The following is a 22,343-nucleotide window of genomic DNA, read 5'->3' as shown; positions in this document are numbered from 1 at the left end:
AATTAATCTGTGTCATGGATAAAGACCAGTGGAAGACTTATGTTCATGTTTTGTAAATAAAATTTCTTCCATCAGTAACAAAACTAAAGTAACCAGTAAACAAGGTCTGTAAAGTATTACTTTTTTTTTTTTTATTTTTTTTTTTATTGAACATTCATTCAAGGTTTAAATAGAACATATAACGCTCTTATATGTTCTATTTAAAATTCTCCATGAATATTTTATCTCCTTGTGAAAATAATTACAAACACTACATTTTCAGTAATAATTAAGCTTCCTAACCTTCTCCTGGTTATACTATTCTGAATAAGTAATATACACTATTATACATATATATAAAATCCATCACTTTTCTCTTAGCTTGTATTGTAAGATGATTATATCATGAAAGTTGAGCACATTAGAAATTGCTACTATGTCTGTAGACACACTAATTCCCTGTTATAAAAAAAATCAGCCAAACCAGTGGGTACTCATGCATTCTCTGTCCCATTCAGTTTGACAAACCCAGCACCAGTGGAAACCGCACTGTGAACGAGAGCATACCATATGCATACAACCTCCTAAACAAAAGAAAACAAAAGTTACTATGTAAATAAGTAATAAAAATATGATTTAGAGTTTTAAAGGGTATTATGTGGAGTGTTAGCTTTAAAGTTTTGTAACAATATTAATCAAACTAAATATTAAAGTAATAAACAGCCAATGTTTTATATACTTTACAAAACTCACCTCCAATTCTGTTCAGTTTGATGCAGATAAATTAATAAATAAAAGGAAAAAACTAGGACCTAGAAACCTACCCTCCCTTCCCCCACATGAAGGTGAGGTGAGTTTTTTTGCATGGTGGATTGCCATTTCACTAAAATCCAAACACTGAAAAATAACCACGAACTCAAATGAACTCAAAAAAGAAGCTTTTGGATGTCTATCCTCGCTGTACTGTTGCTAAAAAAAAAAAAAAAAAAAAAAAATGCTTGAAGGGATAAGGAATATCAGTGCAATTGACTAGGAAATGGAGGTCATTACTTGACTTCACTACGAAAGAGACGTTTTTAATTTCATATTTTTGAAAACTCAGTTGGTAATTAGGCAATTAATAGGTTTATTTGAGAATACCTTTTATCTAAACCAAAAAATGGCCAATGATTCAAAACATCTTTATGAATCTGAATGAATAATTAACACATCAACACAATATCTGCTCTATTAATTTGCAAGTTCCTACATTACAGGTATATCAGTTTGTTGTGCATCACAACAATAGATTGAAAGCTCCATCTGTAATGGCTGTTTGTTTATGGTAATAGGCTTATGGTCCAGAGTGGTCTTCGAACTGAATCTAGACAGTGTTTACCAATGTCACAATTTTCCTGAAATTCATGGTCTTCTTATCTTATAAGAAGATGAAAACTCAAGGCATGAAGTTTATCAAGGAAAATATGTTGGGAAAACTGATGCTGTTTATATTGGAAATTCAATTCAGCATGAATACCATTTTCAGACACACAGGCTTATTACAATAAAAACAGCATAAGAAAGAACTTGTTATTTGCAAAACTTGCAATTCATTATCATGATACAAAAAATACCCCAATCCAGTGATTATTGCATTTGTCAATGATAAACTTCAATTGCCACTTCTCAGCACATCTGCTTAATGTCTCTAGATCTTGTTGCAGTATCATACCTTGGTTACTATCATTAACTATCCTGCCAACCATTGTATTATCTGCAAATTCAGACATTAAACCTGATATGCCTTCATCAGTATCATTAATTACAGTAATGCCAATCCAAGTGTTCTGTTACTTGTCTCCCAACATGAGGTGATACGCACCATGTTGAAGTCACATTCTTAGTTCTGTCTGCAGTTCCAAGAAAGTTCCTACATTAGAGGCATATCAGTTTGGCAGGAATTCTTTAGATATTAGTTCCTGGTCTGCATTCTACTGTGTACATGTTTTTTTATTTCTCTCCTATGCCTTCCTGTTATTGAAAATTAATGGTAACGTGTAGAAGGATACACTTGTTACTCTGCTGAATACTGTTTTGGTTGAGACCATTAATAGTATTCTACAATTGCCGTAGAATCCATACATGATGAATATCTGTATATTCTTTACTCGTAAAGATTAACTGCAAAAGAGTGAGTGTGTTTGGAGGGGAGCACTATGATCTGACTGATTGCAGACAACATGACTGATCATGTTTTAGGGGGGAGAACTGGAAAATTGAAAATGTTCATGACTGTAACATTTGGTGTGAATTTTATAATGCATAATCTATATGAATTTAGATAGGAAACTTACCATCTCTTTCAGTAGGAGTTCTACATTTTGGACATGGCTTAGTTGTGCCTTGAATAGTTCTTTTGCTATCTTCATCCCATCGTGAATGTTCTGCCCGAGCGTCATCAGTAATGTTGCAAACCTTCCAAGAAAAGACACTAATATAAGTAACAACTACAGGTTTTACCTGATATAAATTCAAAGGAATAAATAGTTGGGATGTACAGTGAACAAATGACCACACCTGCAGACATTATATATCGCTCCACTGCTTACACACTGGCCTCGCAGCATTGGATTCTCAATGTCCCAGCAAAAGAATGGTGGGTGTATCTTGTGTTGTGCTATTAATAACACAATAAGTCCAAGTGTGCCCAACATATGGGCATAGAGTTTGTGAGTTCAGAGGGTAAAAAACCTATGCATGTTTAAACCTAGGTATCATAGTCAATGGCTGTTGCTATAGAGAAATAATGGGACAGTTACGGTAGACCATAAAGGCAAGTAGCTTAATGCATGACATGCTGTTGTTTCCCAAGAAGTATGTCAACATGAAGATTCATGTTGTTGTTGTTTGGTTTTTTTAGGAGCATTAGCAACTAAGGCCATATGCTCCAGGGATATGCGGTGGTCATTCCCTGACCTTTCCGCATCCTCTGTATTTGGTGGTGCTCGAACCCTGGTTCGAACCACGGGCTCGAACCCTGGTCTAATCAAGAAGTGTGTGCTACGCACTGCTGCTCCTGCCCACCTGGCTACAGAGGCGCCTGAAGATTCATGTGGCCCAGATGAAGCAGCAGCAGTTCATCTTGTAAGTCATTCACTTCAGCAGTCAGTTCTTGCATAATATGCATTTTAGGTTGATCTTGAAGTTTTATTTGAATGAGCTTTGTATTAATAAGCAAAATTTATGTGATGGCCGCTATCTATAAAAAATCGTCTTGAATTTCTTTTACTTATTATCAAATAAAATATTGTTTTATAAATTGATATATTTTACACAATTCAGCTTTCCAATTTTAGCACTCACATTAAATAAATCTTGCAAGTATTATAAAACAATATCAACCAACAACTTAGTAGCTTACATTTTCAGTTTGATTATTCTGACCAAGTTGTTCACATGGACCAATATGACATCCCTGAAGACATAATCGACAGAAAACAAACTAGAAAAGAAAAGGAACTTGTGATATATCTGAAACTGGTTGGGGGGAAAAAATATCAGCTTCATTATGATTACCCAAGTCATACATTTAAATTGCATACAGCTAGCACCTATAAATATCAAAAAGAATTAAGCAAGCATTTAACTAATTTTAAAAGCACTAATTACAAGATGTGTTGAAATCAATGATTTCTAACCATGCATTTTAAATTAATCTGATAATACGTCAGTATAACAATTATGTCCTAATTATTCACTGTATGATTCCTTTCGCTTCAAAGGTGGTACTTGTGCATACATCCACTCTGATATTCCCTGTCAGAGACTAATTTGGAATCTCCTCTTTTTGACCATCTCTGACTTAAAATCTCTCTACACCAGTCTATCAAATTCATCTGTTGCTTCTATTATTCTCCCAAATCCACTAATCACTGGAACTCCGACTTTCTCTTTTTGAAAATGGACCTCTGCATCCAAAAAATTGGGTTTTCTCTTTCACTGTCAGCATTACTTTTCTTCCAAACAGCTGCTCACTCTGTACAAATTGCAGATCCACCCAACCATGGAATATTGTTCCCACATCTGGGGCAATGCCCTCCAAAACCTCAAATTCAAAGGAGGGCAGTTAGGTTAATTAATGTCCCATCTCTAACAAAGTCTCTCCACTCTATCTCATAGACAGTTTCTGCTGCATGCCTTTTCTACAGATACTTCCATGGACACTGGTCTTCTATAATTGCCGCCCTCTCTTCCAAACAAGTCTAATAATGTGCCACAACTAGTCAGCATCCTTTTACTGTTGAATTTCAAACTCATAGAACCAACTTTTCTTCTTCCTCATTTATTTCTTCAATTTCTGTTTTTTTGGATCAACCTCCCTCCATATGTATTTCCCATAAATTGCAATCTTCAGATATTCGAGTGTAATATCAATATGCAATATTATCATAAGCACATCACAAATGTCGTTTCCACTGTATCCAAAAAAACTGGGTATTCTCTTTTTTCTATCTTTTTCAGCTTCTTAACCTTCAACCCATGCATGGTACTAAGTATAGGTTCTAATACCTCTTGTGCTAGGGGTTTTCATTAAAAAAAAAAACGTTCTGCTAATAATACATTATTGTGCAGTAATAAAGGCTACACAAACACCTGATAGAGAATCAATAAATATGATATGCTTATGATAATCCTTAAGAACTCACTTGTAATAACACAAACATCAAAATAACATAAATGGGATTTAGATAATTATGAAATTATGCAGATTCACCTTTGCCTAGCATATCCATACTGATATATTTGCATGATACGCATATAAGATTGTCAGACATTTCATCTCTTGGCAATTGTGTGGGATAGAAATCTGCTCTGGTTTATCTTTCTCTTTCAAGAACATTCAAAATTTTTACTACTTGAAGTGATTAAAAGTTGTGTTAATACAACTACACTTGGTCGTCGACTTACGACCTATGCGACTTACGACCACAAAAAAAAAAAAATAATAATAATAATAAATAAATTAATAATAAATCAGGAAGTCACTACTGAGGACACCCATAACCTAGGTGAGGAGGCACATCGATGACGGGAGGCCTGAGGACAGCACCAGGCACATACACTCAATCGTTCTCTCTCACATACACCCAGTCGCTTTCAAGCATCTGTTGTGTGTGGTGTATTAATTAAAATTCTACTGAAATACGCATAAAATGTTTAGTAAAAGGAAAATGCCTTCATCTACATATACGCCAGCTAAGAAGTCAAGGAAAACTATTGATTTAGAGTGTAAAATGAAAATTATCCAGCGGCATGAAGGCGAAAAGAAAGTGAATACGATAGCACGTGACTTGAAGTTATCACATTCCACAGTATCGACGATACTTAAGGACAAAGAAAGAATTCGGGAAGCTGTGAAAGGTTCTGCACCTATTAAGTCTACAATTTTAACCAAACAACGACAGGAACCCATCCATGAAATGGAGAAATTGTTGTTTGTGTGGATGGAAGATTTAATACAAAAAAAATACACCCATGAGTCTTCACACAGTGCAAGCAAAGGCTAGAAGTTTGTTTCAGAATTTAAAATCACGCGCCGGAGACGATTACGCAGAAGATTTTCAGGCTAGTACTGGGTGGTTTAAGCGTTTTAAAAAAAGATTTGCTTTGTATAATGTCTCTTATAAATAAACAACTCCTACCTCAACCCAAGAACATGACCCTGACGATGCACAACCCAGCACAAGCAAAGATTAAAAATTGATTTTGTAAATTTCATTTGTATTAATTTTTACATTAATTTTAGATTGTATTTTTGTGTTTACAGTACATTATGTACAGTATTATTTTTCACATTATGCACAATATAATTATAGATTGTAGTTTTGTTTTTTTTATAAACAGTATGAATAATAAACCAATTAAAATGTAGAGAACGTTTGAATTTAGCCTCAGAGAGAGAGATAGCCTAGGCGTAGAAACGAAGGTATGTACAGTATCTAAATAAAAGATGAAAACATTACTGTATTTAAAATGAAAAATAAAAGATGATAAAAATTTAAAAGATTATAAAAATAAATTATAAAGATGATAAAAAGATTAGAAAGGTTAAAAAATACTGTTAATAAATATATGGCCGACATACGACCAGATCGACTTACGACCTGTCAGTCAGAACAGAAGTCGGTCGTAAGTCGACGACCAACTGTATTCATTTCTTAGGCTATCTTTCAGAGATTCCATTATTTTATTTTTTAACAACCAGTTATAAAAGAAATGGATGCAAACACTTCAGTGGCCCTTGCTGTTATATTTGTTTGATATTTAGGCATCCTACTCTTACACAATACATCTGGAATAACAGGCAGCTGCAGTTATGATATTGTGCACCAATGTTTATATAAAATTTTATCTACTGTTTTACACACGGCCAATATAACATGAAAACCAATTGGTGAAATTTCCTTTCTCCTTTGCTTGTTTAATCTATACAATGGCCACAGATGAGGAAGTGATATATAAAACCTTTAAAAATGGAATTAAAACTACAGTCACTCCCCGACTTACGAAAATTCAACTTTACATAAGTTTCTGTCGGCCGGCGCAAACTTAAAAAAAATCGTGGAAACATATTTTGTATCCCGTAGGAATAAATGGAGGTATCGTAGAAAATACTGTAATGTGAACCCAATAACACATTGTTTTTTTAGGTAATTCATTCCAAGATCTAGGAAGTTGAAATTTTCACTATATAACTCAGCTATTTATCTCTCTAAAAGGTCATTTTTATAAGGGAAATTGCACTACATTTTCATCGTTATCATATGTTCCATTATAAGAATCAATTTTGAACACCTTTGTGATATTTTTATAAAACACATTTCTGGAGGTCACTACCATCATCATCAGCCATTTTCAATCCACTTCAGGATGAAGGCCTCTCCAGCAACTTTCCAGTTCCTTCTGTTTTGAGCACTGGCCATCCATTTACTACCGAAAAACTCATGAATTTCATCTATCCATCTCCGCCTTTGTCTTCCAGGTTTTCTTCTAGCTCCTCTTGGGTACCATTCTGTTATTTTCTTAGTCCATCTGTCATCATGTCTTCGAGCTATGTGTCCTGCCCAAGACCATTTTAGTTCTTTAGTTTTGATAAGAATGTCCTTTACTTGAGTTTACTGCCTAATCCATGTGTTTCTCTTCTTATCTAACAGTCTGATTCCCAATATAATTCGTTCCATTCTTCGCTGTGTAGTTCTTAGCTTCTCTTCCATTCTTTTGGTGAGTGCCCAAGTTTCACTTCCATAAGTCATGATGGGGAGTATACATTGGTTCATTATTTTACGTTTCAGACAAACTGGGATATTGCTCTTCAGTATGTGACTATATTTCCTGAATGCTATCCATCCAAAATTTATTCTTCTCTTGACTTCCAGCCATTTATCATTATTACAGCTAATAACTTGTCCCAGATAAGTATATGACTCCACCTTTTCAATTACTGCTACTTCACTCAGTCATTATATCCATTTCTGTGGCATACGTGTTCATCATTACCTTTGTTTTAGCCATATTCATCTTTAGTCCAAAATCCTTACTAACTGTGCATAACTGATTAAGATTTTCCTCTAATTCTTTGGGATCGTTGCTTATGACCACAATGTCATCTGCAAATCGTAAATGGTTTAGGTACTCTCCGTTCACATTGACTCCTTTCTGTGACCAGTCTAATCTTCTGAAAGCTTCTTCAAGGGCAGCAGTAAACAGCTTCGGAGATATTGTGTCTCCTTGTCGAACTCCATTCTCGATTTTAAATTTCCTACTGTCTTTGTCTAGTCTAATAAAGGAGGTAGCACTCTCATATATTTTCTTCAAAATCATAATATATAGGGTATCTATGCCTTGTCTTTCTAGTGCCCGAAACATTGCCTTACGCTGTATGGAGTCAAATGCCTTTTCATAATCCACAAATGCCAGGCATAATGGTGTTTTATATTCATTTGCTTTCTCCATTAGCTGTGATATTACGTGAAGGTGATCCATAGTTGAGAATCCTGTCCTAAAGCCAGCTTGCTTTTTCGGTTGATTCTCATCAAGTATTCTTTCTAATCTGTTAGTAATGACCCTTGTGAACAACTTGTAGATGTGGGATAACAAGCTAATTGGTCTATAATTTCCAATTTCTGATTTATCTCCTTTCTTATGCAGCAAAACTATGATTGCATTATTCCACTGCTTAGACGGCACACCTTTTCTAATGCACTTTGTGAAGAGCCTTGCCAGTTTTTGCGTTATGTCTCTTCCTCCCAATTTTAACAACTCTACAGTAATTACAGACCAGTTAGTTTAACTTCTGTTCCGGGTAAAATAATGGAGTCACTGGTTAAAGATGCATTGCAGGATCATCTAGACAAGACTGCAGCAATAATTCAGGCACAGCATGGGTTTGTTAAGGGAAAGTCTTGTCTGACAAATTTGATAGGATATTATGATGTGGTTACAAAGGAACTGGATGCAAAAAATAATTTTGATATCATATATTTGGATTTCAGAAAAGCTTTTGACACTGTTGCACATGGAAGACTACTGTACAAATTGGAGCAGAATGGTATTAAGGGTAAGTTGCTACAATGGATAAAAGGATGGTTAAGTGGGAGAAGACAGAGGGTGGTAATCAATGGGTGCTGCTCTTTGTGGACTAATGTTATTAGTGGAGTCCCACAGGGTTCGGTGTTAGGTCCACTGTTGTTTTGTATATTTATCAATGATATTGATGAAGGTATATCAGGCTTAATGTCAAAGTTTGCAGATGATACAAAGGTTGGCAGGGTTGTTAATGACAGTAATGGCAGTGTGCTACTGCAACAGGATCTAGATAATTTTGGCAGATGGGCTAAGAAGTGGCAACTGAAGTTTAACCTTGACAAATGCAAAGTACTGCATATGGGTAGAAGTAACCCCAGAGAAACGTACCAACTGTGTGGTACTACACTTTAGCATTAGTAGAGGCATTTGATGCAAGAAAGCAAGCTTATGCAGCATCAGCCAAAAAAAAAAAAAAAAAACCACTTCCACTTCTACCACTTAAGGTGGTAGAAAATGAAAAAGACCTGGGAGTAATTGTGCAGTCAGATATGAAGTTTTCTGAGCAATGCAGACAGGCTGCCAGGGCAGGTCATGGGGTTTTGTCAACGATATATAGGAATTTTGCTAGCAGGGAGAAGGAGGTGATTGTCCCTCTGTATAAGGCAATGGTCAGGCCGCGCCTTGAGTATTGCGTACAGGTCTGGAGGCCTCATTTTAGGAAGGATGTAGATTTACTTGAGCGTGTACAGAGAAGGGCAACAAGATTGGTGAGGGGAATGAAGGGATCCTCTTACCAAGAGAGGCTTAAGTTCTGCAAATTGCAGTTGCTGGAGACTAGACACTTGTGCGGTGATCTGATTGAGGTGTATAAGGCCTTGAATGGGTTGAGCACGCTGAATTCTAATGGGATCCTTCCACTTGTTCAGATTACGAACCTAAGGGGGCATAAATTCAAATTAAGAAGACAGATGTAGAATAGATGTGTGGAAATTTGCCTTTAGCCAGTGGGTGGTTATTTGCTGGAACAAACTTCCATCTGTCATTATGGAAGTTGATAGGTTGAATAAATTTAAGGAGGAACTGGACAGGCATTTGGAGGGAATGGTGTGATTTTTTTTTTTTTTTTTTGGCTGATGCTGCATAAGCTCATACACTTGCTTTCTTGCATCACAAGCCACTACTACTACTTCATCTTCCCCTGGGGCTTTCTGATTCTTCATTTTCTTCAATGCATGTTCTACCTCATCAGGAAGAATATCGGGTATGTCGTATGTGTTGCTATTTTGCAATCCATCTTCCCCACTGCTGGCATCATTCTCTTGCTCCTTGTATAATTCTCTATAGCAGTCTTCTGCTATTTGAATTATGCCTTCTCTGCTGTTTATAAGTACACCATCGCTATTCTTCAGTTTCAGTATCATTTGTCTTTCTGTATTACTGCTCATGGCTGCTGATTTAAATCCTTTGTTTTCCCTTAATGCTTGTTCTACTTTTCTTGTATTAAATCTTCTTATGTCCTCTCTGAGTCTCTTTCTAATGGCTTTGCATAACTCAGTAAACTCAATTTTCTCCCTGTCAGTGTTTTTCTTGCTCTTCATTTGTCGTCTTCGGTTCATCATGACAAGTGTTTCTTGACTAATTTTTCTTCTTTGGATTTCTTTTTCCCTATAGGTTTCTTGGGCTTTATCACTTTCAGAAAGTTGTAATATTCCTTGTCGATATCTCGGTCCTGAGCAGTCTGCAGAAACTCAAACTTGTTCTTAAGTTCCAGTACATACTGCTTTTTCTCCTCCTCTGTTATCTCCAAGACCTTTGTATTATTTACTCGAGTCAGTTTTTTTCCTTTCCTAAATCTATATCAAGTGCACATCTTACCATTCTGTGATCACTTCCAATATTTACCTTATTCAGGACGGTAACATCATTCACAATATATCTTCTGTTAGTGAGGATGAAGTCGATTTCATTAGTTGTTAATCCATTTGGACTCTTCCATGTCCACTTTCTGTTCACCCTTTTCTTGAAAAAAGTGTTCATTACTGACAGTCCTTGAGATTCTGCAAATTCCACAAGTCTTTCACCTCTTTTATTTCTTACACCAATTCCAAAATTTCCTATAGTTCCTCTTTCTGCACTGTTTTGCCTTTTTCCAACCTTAGCATTGGGCACTACCATAAAACAATAAAAATAATTTGCACTTTCCGGTTTATTGGGATTTTCTGTTAGCGCAATCTATTATAAACAGTAGTAAACTCGATCTTATTGTATATTCAATAATACTGAATTCGATAATAATTACCAAATTGGGTTTTTACGTTACGGTATTATGGTGAAATGAATTCCCCTTCACTGAAATCTTCGATCATAAAAAAGACATAAAATAAATTTTCAGAATCCTCTATTCCTATTTACTTATTACAATGGTGAAGGGAACCAACGGAAAGTGCAATTTTTGGCAGTGCTAGGAAATAAAACAAAATTGATTTAGAAATGAAGATGATTAATTAAGAAGTACAGTTGGCCTCGTGTAACACATGTTTACACTACACAAATTCGATCATACAGGATTTATAAATAGCGGAACGATATCGTATATAACACGAACCGAATTCACTTATGCACGATTCGCCTTTGTGTTTACAAGAAATGGCAGTCGAATGCGGAATCACCCCAACTGAATGCAACACGATAGCAATGAAGAGAAGATTTTGAAAATGTATTTATGTTTTTAATTTTTGCCATAATAACTTAAAAACCCACACAATTTCAGCTATCGGTATTATCGCAAATGCAATTAGATCGAGTTTACTACCAGTTTATAACAGATTCCACTAGCAGAAATGCAGCTGGAAATAGTTTTTATTGTTTTATGGTAGTAACCCCCAGAAATGTGCTTTAGTAAAATGTGAACTAGTGAGGTGTTAGTGTGTGTCTGCCTTTATGGTGTTGTTTATTCAGTTGCTACATGCGCGCAGCTTTGTTTATGTGTATCAAGCGTGCCTCCTCATTTTGTAATTGTGCTTTATTCCCTAAAATGAGTAAAATACTTAAAAGGTGTGAAAAGGAAGTGTCCTGGTGAAGACACTACAGATTCAGAGAGAAAAACAAAAGCAATACGTTATCAATAAACAGAGGCGGACTTGGTCAAATTACCTGGGAAAATTTGTAGCGGCCTCATACTAGCGTTTATGGCCAAAATCACACCGGCCTCCATCCTCTTCTGGCCTCCGGCCCACCCGGGTTTCCCCAGTAAGGCTTATGGCCAGTCCGCCTCTGTTGATAGAGAAAAAATATGAAATTTTGAAACACTGAGCGAAATTAAGACCATGTGATATTGCACGTGCTACTGGCCTAAATGAGACAACGCCGAGAATTGGAAAGAATGTAGAGAAAATAAAAACAACTTTCATAGTTGTTGTTATTTGGTTTTTTAGGAGCATTAGCAACTTTCATAGCAGGAACAACTCAAAGTGTAATTAAAATCCATTAGATCAAGACACAAAGAATTGGAAGAGATGGAACAGCTGTCATCTGTTTGGATAGAAAATCAAGCAAAAAAAACAAGTTTGCTTACGATAGAAGCAAAAGCATTAGCAATATTTTATTACATAATAGTCGTAATAAAATACGTATTTTATTACGATTATTTATTGTGTTTGGTAATGTTTTGGTTACAAATGTGTGTTCAATCTTGGGTGGTCGGGCACCTAACCCTATTTTTCCCATAGGGCCTGTTATTTATATTGCACGATTTTGCATTGCACGAGGATTTCTAGAACACAACTATCGTGCTATATAAGGACTGACTGTACGAAGCAGGACAAATTTTGTCATCTTGCACATATTTGTCTCGCTGCTTCAACGGTGAATACTATTTTAAGGGACAGTGCGCGTATAAAAGAACTGTTAAGGATCAACGCATTTAAGATCAACAGTGATCACAAAACAGCGTTCAGGTGCTATATCGAAGGGGAAAAACTTAATAATATGGATGGAAAATCATATTCAGAAGCAAGTGCCCCTGAGTCCAATGGCCATTCAAGCAAAACCAAGAAGTATTTATGAAGATATTAAGGATAAGTACAACAACCCCAAGCCAAATTTGTGGCAAACAACAAATGGTTTAATAGGTTCAGGCATCGCACTGGTTTCCAAAACATTAAAGTATGCGGTGAAGTCACCAGTGTCGATTCTGCAGCTGCAGAGAAATTTTGTGATGGTTGGAAAAAAAAAACCCTTCTAAATCTCCACAAGCCTTCAACTTCTGCAGCGGCATGCTTATCAGCTGGAGAGTTAATTCTGGCAACAATGCTCGAAAGGTAAAACTTGCTGACGTTATGTCTGTCTCCTCTCTCTTTTTGTAATTTTTATAATTTTGAAATTTTTGTAATTTTGTACTCTTTTGTAATTTTTCATGCACATGAGATAAAAAAAAATTGAATAAATAATTCTATATACATGTTCATTGAACATTTCTTTTTTGCTTCAATCAAATTCAGCATGCATAGTTGTGAGTACTGCATAAGCATTTAGGGAAATTCTGACTTATGTAGAGATCTGCTTAACGCAACAGCCACTCCCTTACGTAAGTCAGAGAGTGGCTGTATATGAAAATATGCATATTTATAATATATACAATGTGTACTATATTAATTTTAAAGTTAATTACTGCTATGTTACAGGCTTCTAAACTTTGTTTTAAATGGCTGTTAACTGCACTCTAAATCTTAAATATATAGTGCATATAGCATTATTGACCAATAATAAATCTTAAGTAGCTTTGTTTATCAGCATCAGAAACACACTTACTGAGGTCCTTGAGGTTGTCACAGACATTCTCTCAGATAAAAAACATAAAATAAAACACAAAATCCAAGGAAGTGAAGCCAGTCGACATCGCTGGACAGTGCAGTGTCGAGTCAGTTTGGTGTGACATAAGCATTGGGAGATCAAAATTGAGAGTAGGAGTGTGCTATAGGCCTAATGACTCTGATGAGTATAATAATAAGATACTGTACAGGGAAATAGAGTGGGCCAGTACATCAGAGAGTCTTATAATGGGGGATTTTAATTTCCCAGATATTTGACTGGAATTTATGGGTTGGTCACTCACACATTAGCAAGGCTTTAGTGGATATATTGGATGATTGTTTTCTAAATCAGCATGTTCGGGAGGTAACTAGAGGGAGTAATACTCTTGATTTGATTATCAGTAGTGATTCTTCATGCATTAAGAATCTGCAGATAAAGAAACCACTAGGTGGCAGTGATCACAGTGTGCTGAAGTGGGATTTACTCAAAGAGGTAACTACCATCATGAGTAAAGGGAAGGGTTATTGCTTTTGTAAAGGCGACTACAGTCTGAGACAGTATTTAAATTCTATACAGTGGGACCAACTGAAAATGTTACCAACAGCGAATTCGAAATGGGAAGCATTCAAAGAACTTATCTTGGAAGCAACTAGGCTTTACATACCAACTAAGAAATATTGTTCAAGGTTTAGGCCTAAATGGATGACAGATAAAAGAATGAGACATATGACAGAGAAGAAAAATGTATGGGATACATATAAATTAACACGTAACACAGAAGCCTATGATAGATACAAGTTGATCTGTAACCAAGTTACAAAGGAGGTTAGGCAGGCAAAGGCAGATTACGAGAAATCTTTGGCAAGGGATGCAAAGAAAAACAGCAAAGAGTTCTTTACTTATGTAAACTCTATAAGGAAGAGGATGAATCAGATTGGTCCACTTGATATCGATGGGTCAACTGTTGATGATCCTGCTCAGGTAGCTAACAAACTAAATGAATATTTTGCATCGACATTCACACATGAGGAGTTATTCAGCGAGGGGAATGCCAGAGGTGAAGTAAACTCTGGCAGTGAGCTAGATGATTTTGTAATAACTGAGAGTAAAGTGGAGGAGAAATTTTTGAAGATAAACACAAGAAAGGCACCTGGGGTGGATGGGATCTATCCAGTTATATTAAAGGAGGCAGCAAAGGAAGTAAGCAAACCCTTAGCCATAATTATGAGAACTTCCTTGGACTCAGGGGAGGTATCCACAGACTGGAGATGTGCAAATGTGACCCCAATTCACAAAGGAGGATCAAAGGCCAACACAAGTAATTATAGACCTGTGAGTTTAACTTCTGTTCCATTAAAATTAATGGAGGCACTGGTTAAAAAAGCACTGCAGGATCATCTAGACAAGACTTCAGTTATAGCTCGGACAGCATGGTTTTGTTAAGGGGAAGTCTTGCCTGACCAATCTGATTGGATACTATGATGCAGTCACAAAAGAACTGGATGCAGGGAATAACTTTGATATTATATACTTGGATCTTAGAAAGGCTTTTGATACTGTTGCACATGGAAGACTGCTGCACAAATTGGAGCAGTGTGGCATTGGAGGAAAATTGCTGCTATACAAAAGGGGGTGGTTGAGGGGGAGAAGATGGAGAGTGGTAATCAATGGACACTGCTCGTGGACTAATGCCATTAGTGGAGTCCCTCAGGGTTCAGTGTTGGGTCCATTATTGTTTTCTGTATTTATAAATAATATTGATGATGGTATATCAAGCTTAATGTCCAAGTTTGCAGATGATACAAAGGTTGGCAGGGTTGTCAAGGACACTACTGACACTATGCTGCTGCAACAGGATCTGGAAAGGTTGAGCAGATGGGCTGAGAGGTGGCAAATGAAGTTTAACATTGACAAATGTAAAGTACTACATATGGGAAACAGCAACCGCAGAGCAACGTATCAACACTGTGGTACTACACTGACAGTGGCAGAGAATGAAAAGGACCTGGGGGTAATTGTGCAGGCAGATATGAAGTTCTCTGAGCAGTGTAGACGGGCTGCAAGAGTAGCTCATGGTGTCTTGTCAATGATATACAGGAATTTTTCTAGCAGGGATAAGGAGGCGATTATTCCCTTGTATAAGGCAATGGTCAGACCACACCTTGAGTACTGTATACAGGTCTGGAGGCCTCATTTCAAGAAGGATGTAGAGCTGCTGGAACGAGTATAGAGAAGGGCAACAAGATTAGTGAATGGAACTAAGGGGTACTCTTACGAAGAAAGAGTTAAGTTTTGCAAATTACAGTGTCTGGAGACTAAGCACCAGCAAGGTGATCTGGTAGAGGTGTATAAAGCCTTGAATGGTTTTAGCATGCTCAATGCTGATGGGAGTGATCACCTGAATAATCACCTGAGAGGGCATAAATTCAAATTGAGGAAAGACAGATGTTGGATAGACGTGCGGAAATTTGCCTTTAGCCAGCGGGTAGTTGGTTGGTGGAACAGACTTCCATACCTTTGTGGAAGTTGACAGCCTAAATAAATTTAAGGCTCAGCTGGACAGTTTCAAATGAACAGAGGGGTGAAGTGGAAGTGGGTTTTTTTTTTTTTTTTTTGGCTGATGCTGCATAAGCTTGCTTTCTTGCATCATATGCCCCTACTAATGCTAATGCTAATATGCCAGACAAGCTGTACTTGCTACCTGGGAGTCTAAAACACTGATGGAACTGATATTCGGGTGACACTCAAGTCAGTGCACCCAAGTTCGGCGAAGTCCGGACAGTCTGTGACAGCCAAATCCTCTGCTTGCACCTTCACAATGGTGGGACTGTTAGTAATCCTGGGTATAACCTCCATGCACAAGTACATGGTGGGTGATCACGCAGGTGTGAACCAACGTAAGCAGGGGTCAAGGTGTGGCGCCCACACCACATGAAGGAATGCCGTCCCTCTATGTTACCAGGCAGTACTAGGTGGGAGATGACTCTCATCAACCGGTGCAATACCACCACTTTGCTTATTGGAGGCTTGAAGTGGTGGAACCCATGTTTAGTCCCTAGAGCTAAGTTCCGGTCAACCCTTCCCTATCTCTTCCATCATGCACTTTGATTGATGACTTTTGAGGTTATGATGAACATCGTAACGAGATCCAATATTCCTTACATTTTGAGGGAACAGCTCTAAAACGGTTTTCGCAGGCCAGCCCCTAGTTAGTACACCGGACCGAACCTATTGGTAACTCTCTAGGAGGATTCCGGATCAGCTAGTGTATAATCTTGCTACCTCTACTCTGCCAGATAGTGACTGGAGGGAGTCGAAATAGTGTGTATGCGGGGAGCATTGTCGAGGCCACGTTATGTCAAGGATCTGGGTATATTCTCACTGTGTGTACGCATTATCCAAAAATTTCATTACTTCATACAGCATGTCCCACCCACTTTTTCTTATTATTGAACACACCATGAATTGTCAAACTAATAGAGCAAGCTTATCTGCGAAAATATCTAAACCTCCCAAGCACTTCTTATTCATTTCACAAATATACATGGTCTCAATTCTAATCTCAACGATGTCCATTTCCACTTGCAGTCTGCCAAACCCCATGTACTTTTTCTGACAGAATCTCAGTTATCGGTTGATTCAACTACTGCTCATCTCAGATGCCCAAATTATTCGCTGTATGATTTCTTTCGCCTCAAAGGTGGTACTTGTGCGTATGTCCGTTCTGATATTCCCTGTCAGAGACTTGGCAATTTGGAATCTCCTCTCTTTGATCTTCTCTGGCTTAAAATCTCTCTACCTCATTGTGTCAAATTCATTTGTTGTCTCTACCGTTCTCCCAACTCCACTAATCACTTGGAGCTCTTTGACTTCTTCTCTTTGCAACTTGACTTTCTCCGGTCCAACTTTCCTAACAGTGAGGTAATTTTCCTTGGTGATTTTAATGTTCACAACTCCAGCTGGCTTCCGTTTTCTAGTCAAACCAACCTAGCTGGTCAAGATGCTGAGGCTTTTTCAATTACTAATGACCTTGCACAGATTGTTCATTTACCTACAAGAATACCGGACAATCCTAATCATACAGCCAATACGCTTGATCTTTTTCTCACAAACAACCCTTCTAAGTACACGGTCGAAGTGAGAGGTCCTTTAGGCACTTCATATCACAACTTGGTGATTGTCTCTTTTCCAATGGAACCTTTATCTCATGGCTATTCCCAACCTCATGTTGTTTGGCATTACAAGAATGCAAAATGGGATGACCTGAGAGACTTCTTTTCTTCTTTTCCTTGGTCAGATTACTGTTTCAAAACTTCTGATGTGAACGTTTGCTCAGATCGTGTCAGTGAAATTATTCTTGCAGGAATGGAATCCTTTATCCCACACTCCACTTTAACATCTCGTCCTTTAAATAAACCTTGGTTTTCCAATAAATGTGCTAAGGCTGTTCAAGAGAAGAATGTTACATATCGTAATTGTTGGCTTGTTTCTAATTCTCCAGTTTCATTTTCTGCCTACACCAAAGCTCGCAACAATTGTAAAGCAGTTATTAATCAGTCCAAACTAGAACTCGAACAGGCTAAGAGTAGAAAACTTGCTTCTTGCCCTAATGGTAGCCGAGCATTCTGGTCTCTTGCCAAAGCTATTGGCCGCAACTTTTGCCCATCTCTGCTCCCACCTCTGTCCAAACCAGATGGTTCTGTTATCACTTCAGCCAAGGATAAAGCTGACCTGCTAGCATCCCATTTTCCTTCCAACTCATGTATTAATGATCTTGGTAAAACACCTCCCACGATTCCCAACATGCTCCATTCAATGCCTCGTGTGGTCTTCCATCAAAAAGATTTTGACGAATCTTGATGCTAAGAAAGCTCCAGGTCCCGATGGTATTTCTCCACTTGTTCTCAAAACCTGTGCTCCTGAACTTACTCCTATTCTTTGCCACCTTTTTTCACTTTTTTATTCCAAAGGTGTTTTTCCTTCTGCTTGGAAATTTGTTGATATCCAGCCAGTTCCTAAAAAGGGTGAAAAATCCCTCCCATCCAATTATCGTCCCATTGCAATTACTTCTACTCTTTCTAAAGTAATAGAGAAATCAATTAACCGCCAACTCTTAAACTACCTAGAAACCTTCCGTCTGATCAATGATCGCCAGTATGGATTCCGTCAGTGTCGATCCACTGGTGATATTCTGGCTTATGTTACCCATTTATGGACTAATTCAATGGAAAGGTTGCCGACCGGGTTAGCCGGATGGGTAAAGTGCCTGCCTGGCAACCCAAAGGTCGCAGGTTCGATTCCCATCTCAGGCTCGGATAAAAGTACTGCAAAAACCTTGTGAGGTGCATTATGGCCACAGAAGCCTATGCGCCAACAACTACTTAAAAAAAAAAAAAAAAAAAATGGAAAGGTTCGGTGAAACACAAGTAGTTGCTCTTGACATCTCAAAGGCTTTCGATTGTGTTTGGCATAAAGGTCTTCTAAACAAACTTCCATCTTATGGTTTGCAAACTGTTTTTAGTAATTGGTTATCCAGTTTTCTCTCTGATCGCTCACTGAGGGTAATGGTAGATGGCTCTCTGTCTTCTAACTTCTCTATGCCGGTGTCCCCCAAGGTTCAGTTCTTTCTCCCACTCTTTTCCTCTTGTATATTAATGACCTTCTTCCATTGACTGGAAATCCTATCCATAGTTTTGCCGATGATAGCACATTGCATTCCACCTTCCATTTTGAGAAACCTTGCCCTGCTCAATCAGCTTCAACTTCTCGAAATCTGCTACCAATTCCTTAAATGCCGATCTTCAGGTAATTCTCCAGTGGGACAAAGACAACTTAGTGATTTCATCCCTTCTAAAACTCAGTCTTGTCTTATATCTCTGAAAAAGGATTCTTTTGCTCCTATGCTTATCTTTAGCGACACTCCGATTTCTAGGCAAAATGATATATCTCTTTTGGGGATTACCCTGACTTCTAATCTCTCTTGGCACAAGCACATTACAAATATTGCTTCCTCTGCATCTAAAAAACTTGGTTCTCTCTTTCGCTCTCAGCGTTACCTTTCTTCCTTTCTTCCAAACAGCTGCTCACTCTGTATAAATCGCAAATCCGGCCTGCCATGGAATATTGTTCCCACATCTGGGGTGGTGCTCCCAAAACCTCTCTCAGGCTTCTTGATTCCATTCAGAAGAGGGCAGTTAGGTTAATTAATGATTCATCTCTAACAGAGTCTCTCCACTCGCTTTCTCATAGACGTACTGTTTCTGCTGCATGCCTCTTCTACAGATACTTCCATGGGCACTGTTCTTCTGAATTGGCTTCTATAATTCCCACTCTCTCTCTTTCAAAACAGTCCGAACACATGCCGCCACCAGCCAACATCCATTTACTGTCCAACTTCAAACTCACAGAACCAACTTTTCATCTTCCTCGTTTATTCATTCAACTGCCGTTTTCTGGAACAACCTTCCTTCATACGTATTTCCTGAAAATTAGTCTACAGAAGTTCAAGTCAAATGTCAACAAATATCTTCTTTCGTCTTCTCAATCTCCAACCGAAGCATGGTACTAAGTTCTATAGGTTCTAATACCTCTCGTGTTTGGGGTTTACATATAAAAAAAAAAAAAAAAAAAACACTGATGCAATGCAACCCCCCCTTAACCTAAAAAGGGTGTCCTTAAATGCTCCAATATTCTTATATGAAACATAAAAATAATCAAATTTTGCACAGGATTATGGTATACCTTTAAAACATTAATTACAGAAGCCTTGAATGCGTATATACCATTAAAAAATACTCCACGAGGAGGATTCCAAGTTGGATTAATAATGAAGTTACCAGATTACTTGAGCAGAAAAAGAAGGCAAGGAAAAGTTACAGAGCAATAAAAAGTATTGAAGCCTATGACAGCTATAAACTGATCTGTAATAGTGCCATAGAAAAGGTTAGGCTGGCAAAGGCAGATTACGAGAAATTACTGGCAAAGAGGGGATAAAGAATTCTTCACATATATAAATGCAAAGAAGAGAAGGACAAACCAGATCGGACCCTTATTTAATGGACATTGGATAGTATTAGATACCCCAGCTGAAGTTGCAAATGAACTCAACAGTTACTTTGTATCGATATTTACAGAAGAAAAACCCTTTACATCAATGAGAAATTATGGGAGTGAAGTTCAAAAGAATGTAATTAATGATGTTGAAATTTCACATGTTTATTTAATGAAAAAACTTTTGAGTCTAGAGGCCAGTAAGGCTCCCAGGGTTGATGGCATATACCCTATAATCTTAAGGTGCGGCGGCAAGTGAGCACACTAAACCACTAATTAAGAGGCTAATTAAGAGAGCATCACTGGACTCTGAAGTGATTCCGTTGGATTGGAAAAGTGCCAATGTATCTCCAATACATAAGGGTGGTTTTAAGAGTGAAGTGGGAAATTATGGCCAGTTAGTCTAACTTCAGTAGTAGGGAAAATCATGGAGACTACGATCAAGGGTAGAATCATACTTTAACAGGGTCACTCAAGAGCCGGACTTAGGGAATAATTTTTACATTGTTTATTTGGATTTCAGCAAAGCATTTGACTCAGTCCCACATGAGCGGTTACTTTATAAGCTGGAATAGGTTGGAATCACAGGGAAAATCTTTAAATGGATAGCTGGATGGCTTCAGGGCAGGAGGCAGAGGATTGTGATAAATGGTTATTCCCCAGATTGGGTTGATGTAAGAAGTGGGGTTCCCCAAGGATCAGTATTAGGACCACTGTTGTTTTTGATTTTCATAAATGACATTGACGAAGGATGAGGCCGTGATGTCTAAATTTGCAGATGATGGAAAGATTGATAGAGTAGTTAATGATCACCACCAAGCAGAGCTTCTTCAGAATGACCTAGATAGACTTCAGGGATGGTCAGAAAAATGGCAGCTATGCTTTAATCCAGAAAAGTGTAAGGTATTTCACCTAATGAACAGTAACCCCAAAATAACCTATACGCTTTGCAGAGTTGAACTAAAGCCTGTAGCTGAGGAAAGGGACTTGGGTATTATGATACGGTCGGACATGAAATTCTCCAAGCACTGTGGACTGGTTGCAAGGAAGTCCATAGTGTACTATCGACGATTTATCGAACAATTGCTAGTAGAGATATGGATGTCATAAACCCATTATATAAAGCTATTGTTAGACCACAATTGGAATACTGTGTTCAAGTTTGGAGACTGCACCTAAAGAAAGCCATTGTGCTTATTGAAAGAGTCCAAAGACGGGTAACTTGCCTGGTGAGATCAGCAAAAGGGAGTCCATATGAGGAAAGACTTCGAATATGTGGGTTGCAGTGCTTAGAAACTAGGCACCTTAGAGGAGACTTGATTGAGGTGTTTAAGGCTTTAAGGCACGAGCAAAATGAATGAGGACGAAATTTTCATGGTAATACACGATTCTAGAACAAGGGTTCATAATTTCAAGCTACAGGGGGAGATGTTTAAACTGGATTGCAGGAAGTTTTATTTTAACCAGTGAGTTATAAATTACTGGAATAAGTTACCTACATGGGTGGTCGAGGCTGGCAGTTTGGGAAAATTCAAAGGTCAGCTGTATTATTATTATTTTTTAATTTTCTTCTTATTATTATTATTTTATATTTATTCTTATTATTTTATTTTATTTATTTTTTGTTGTTATTTTATCTTATTATTATTATTAATTTTTTTATTTGGACTGGTGCAACATAAGCCACAGGCTTCCTTGCACCATGTGGCCTTTGCTAATACTAATACAGGAACTCCTCGACTTATGAAAATTCAACTTTACGTAAGTTTTTCCTGGCCAAAGCAAACTTAAAAAAATTGTGGAAACGTATTTTGTATCCTGTAGAAATAAATGGAGGTATCGTGAAAATATTGTAATGTGAACCCAATAACACTTTTTTTTTTTTTTTTTTTTTGTAATTCGCTCCAAGTCCTTGGAAGTTGAAAATTTCACTATAT

General features: G+C 37.5%; 1 protein-coding gene across 1 annotated transcript in view; it reads right to left on the bottom strand.

Moving 5' to 3' along the window:
• Positions 1-389: 389 nt before the first annotated feature.
• The window catches only part of park (E3 ubiquitin-protein ligase parkin), a 77,384-nt gene continuing 55,430 nt past the window's right edge, over positions 390-22,343 (bottom strand). Inside the window, exons 8-10 of the mRNA XM_090378866.1 lie at positions 3,380-3,460; positions 2,313-2,433; positions 390-563 (exon numbers count right to left, since the gene is read on the bottom strand). Of these exons, the coding sequence (XP_090234992.1) occupies positions 454-563; positions 2,313-2,433; positions 3,380-3,460 (312 nt within the window). The 3' untranslated portion in view covers positions 390-453. The remainder of the gene's footprint in view (positions 564-2,312; positions 2,434-3,379; positions 3,461-22,343) is intronic.

This window comes from Mastigoproctus giganteus, chromosome 8 (assembly GCF_048544385.1).
Source record: "Mastigoproctus giganteus isolate SK-2022 chromosome 8, ASM4854438v1, whole genome shotgun sequence".
NCBI lineage: Eukaryota > Metazoa > Arthropoda > Arachnida > Uropygi > Thelyphonidae > Mastigoproctus > Mastigoproctus giganteus.
The sequence above is the reverse complement of the archived record's forward strand: the minus strand, read 5'-3'. Positions and strand labels throughout refer to the sequence as shown.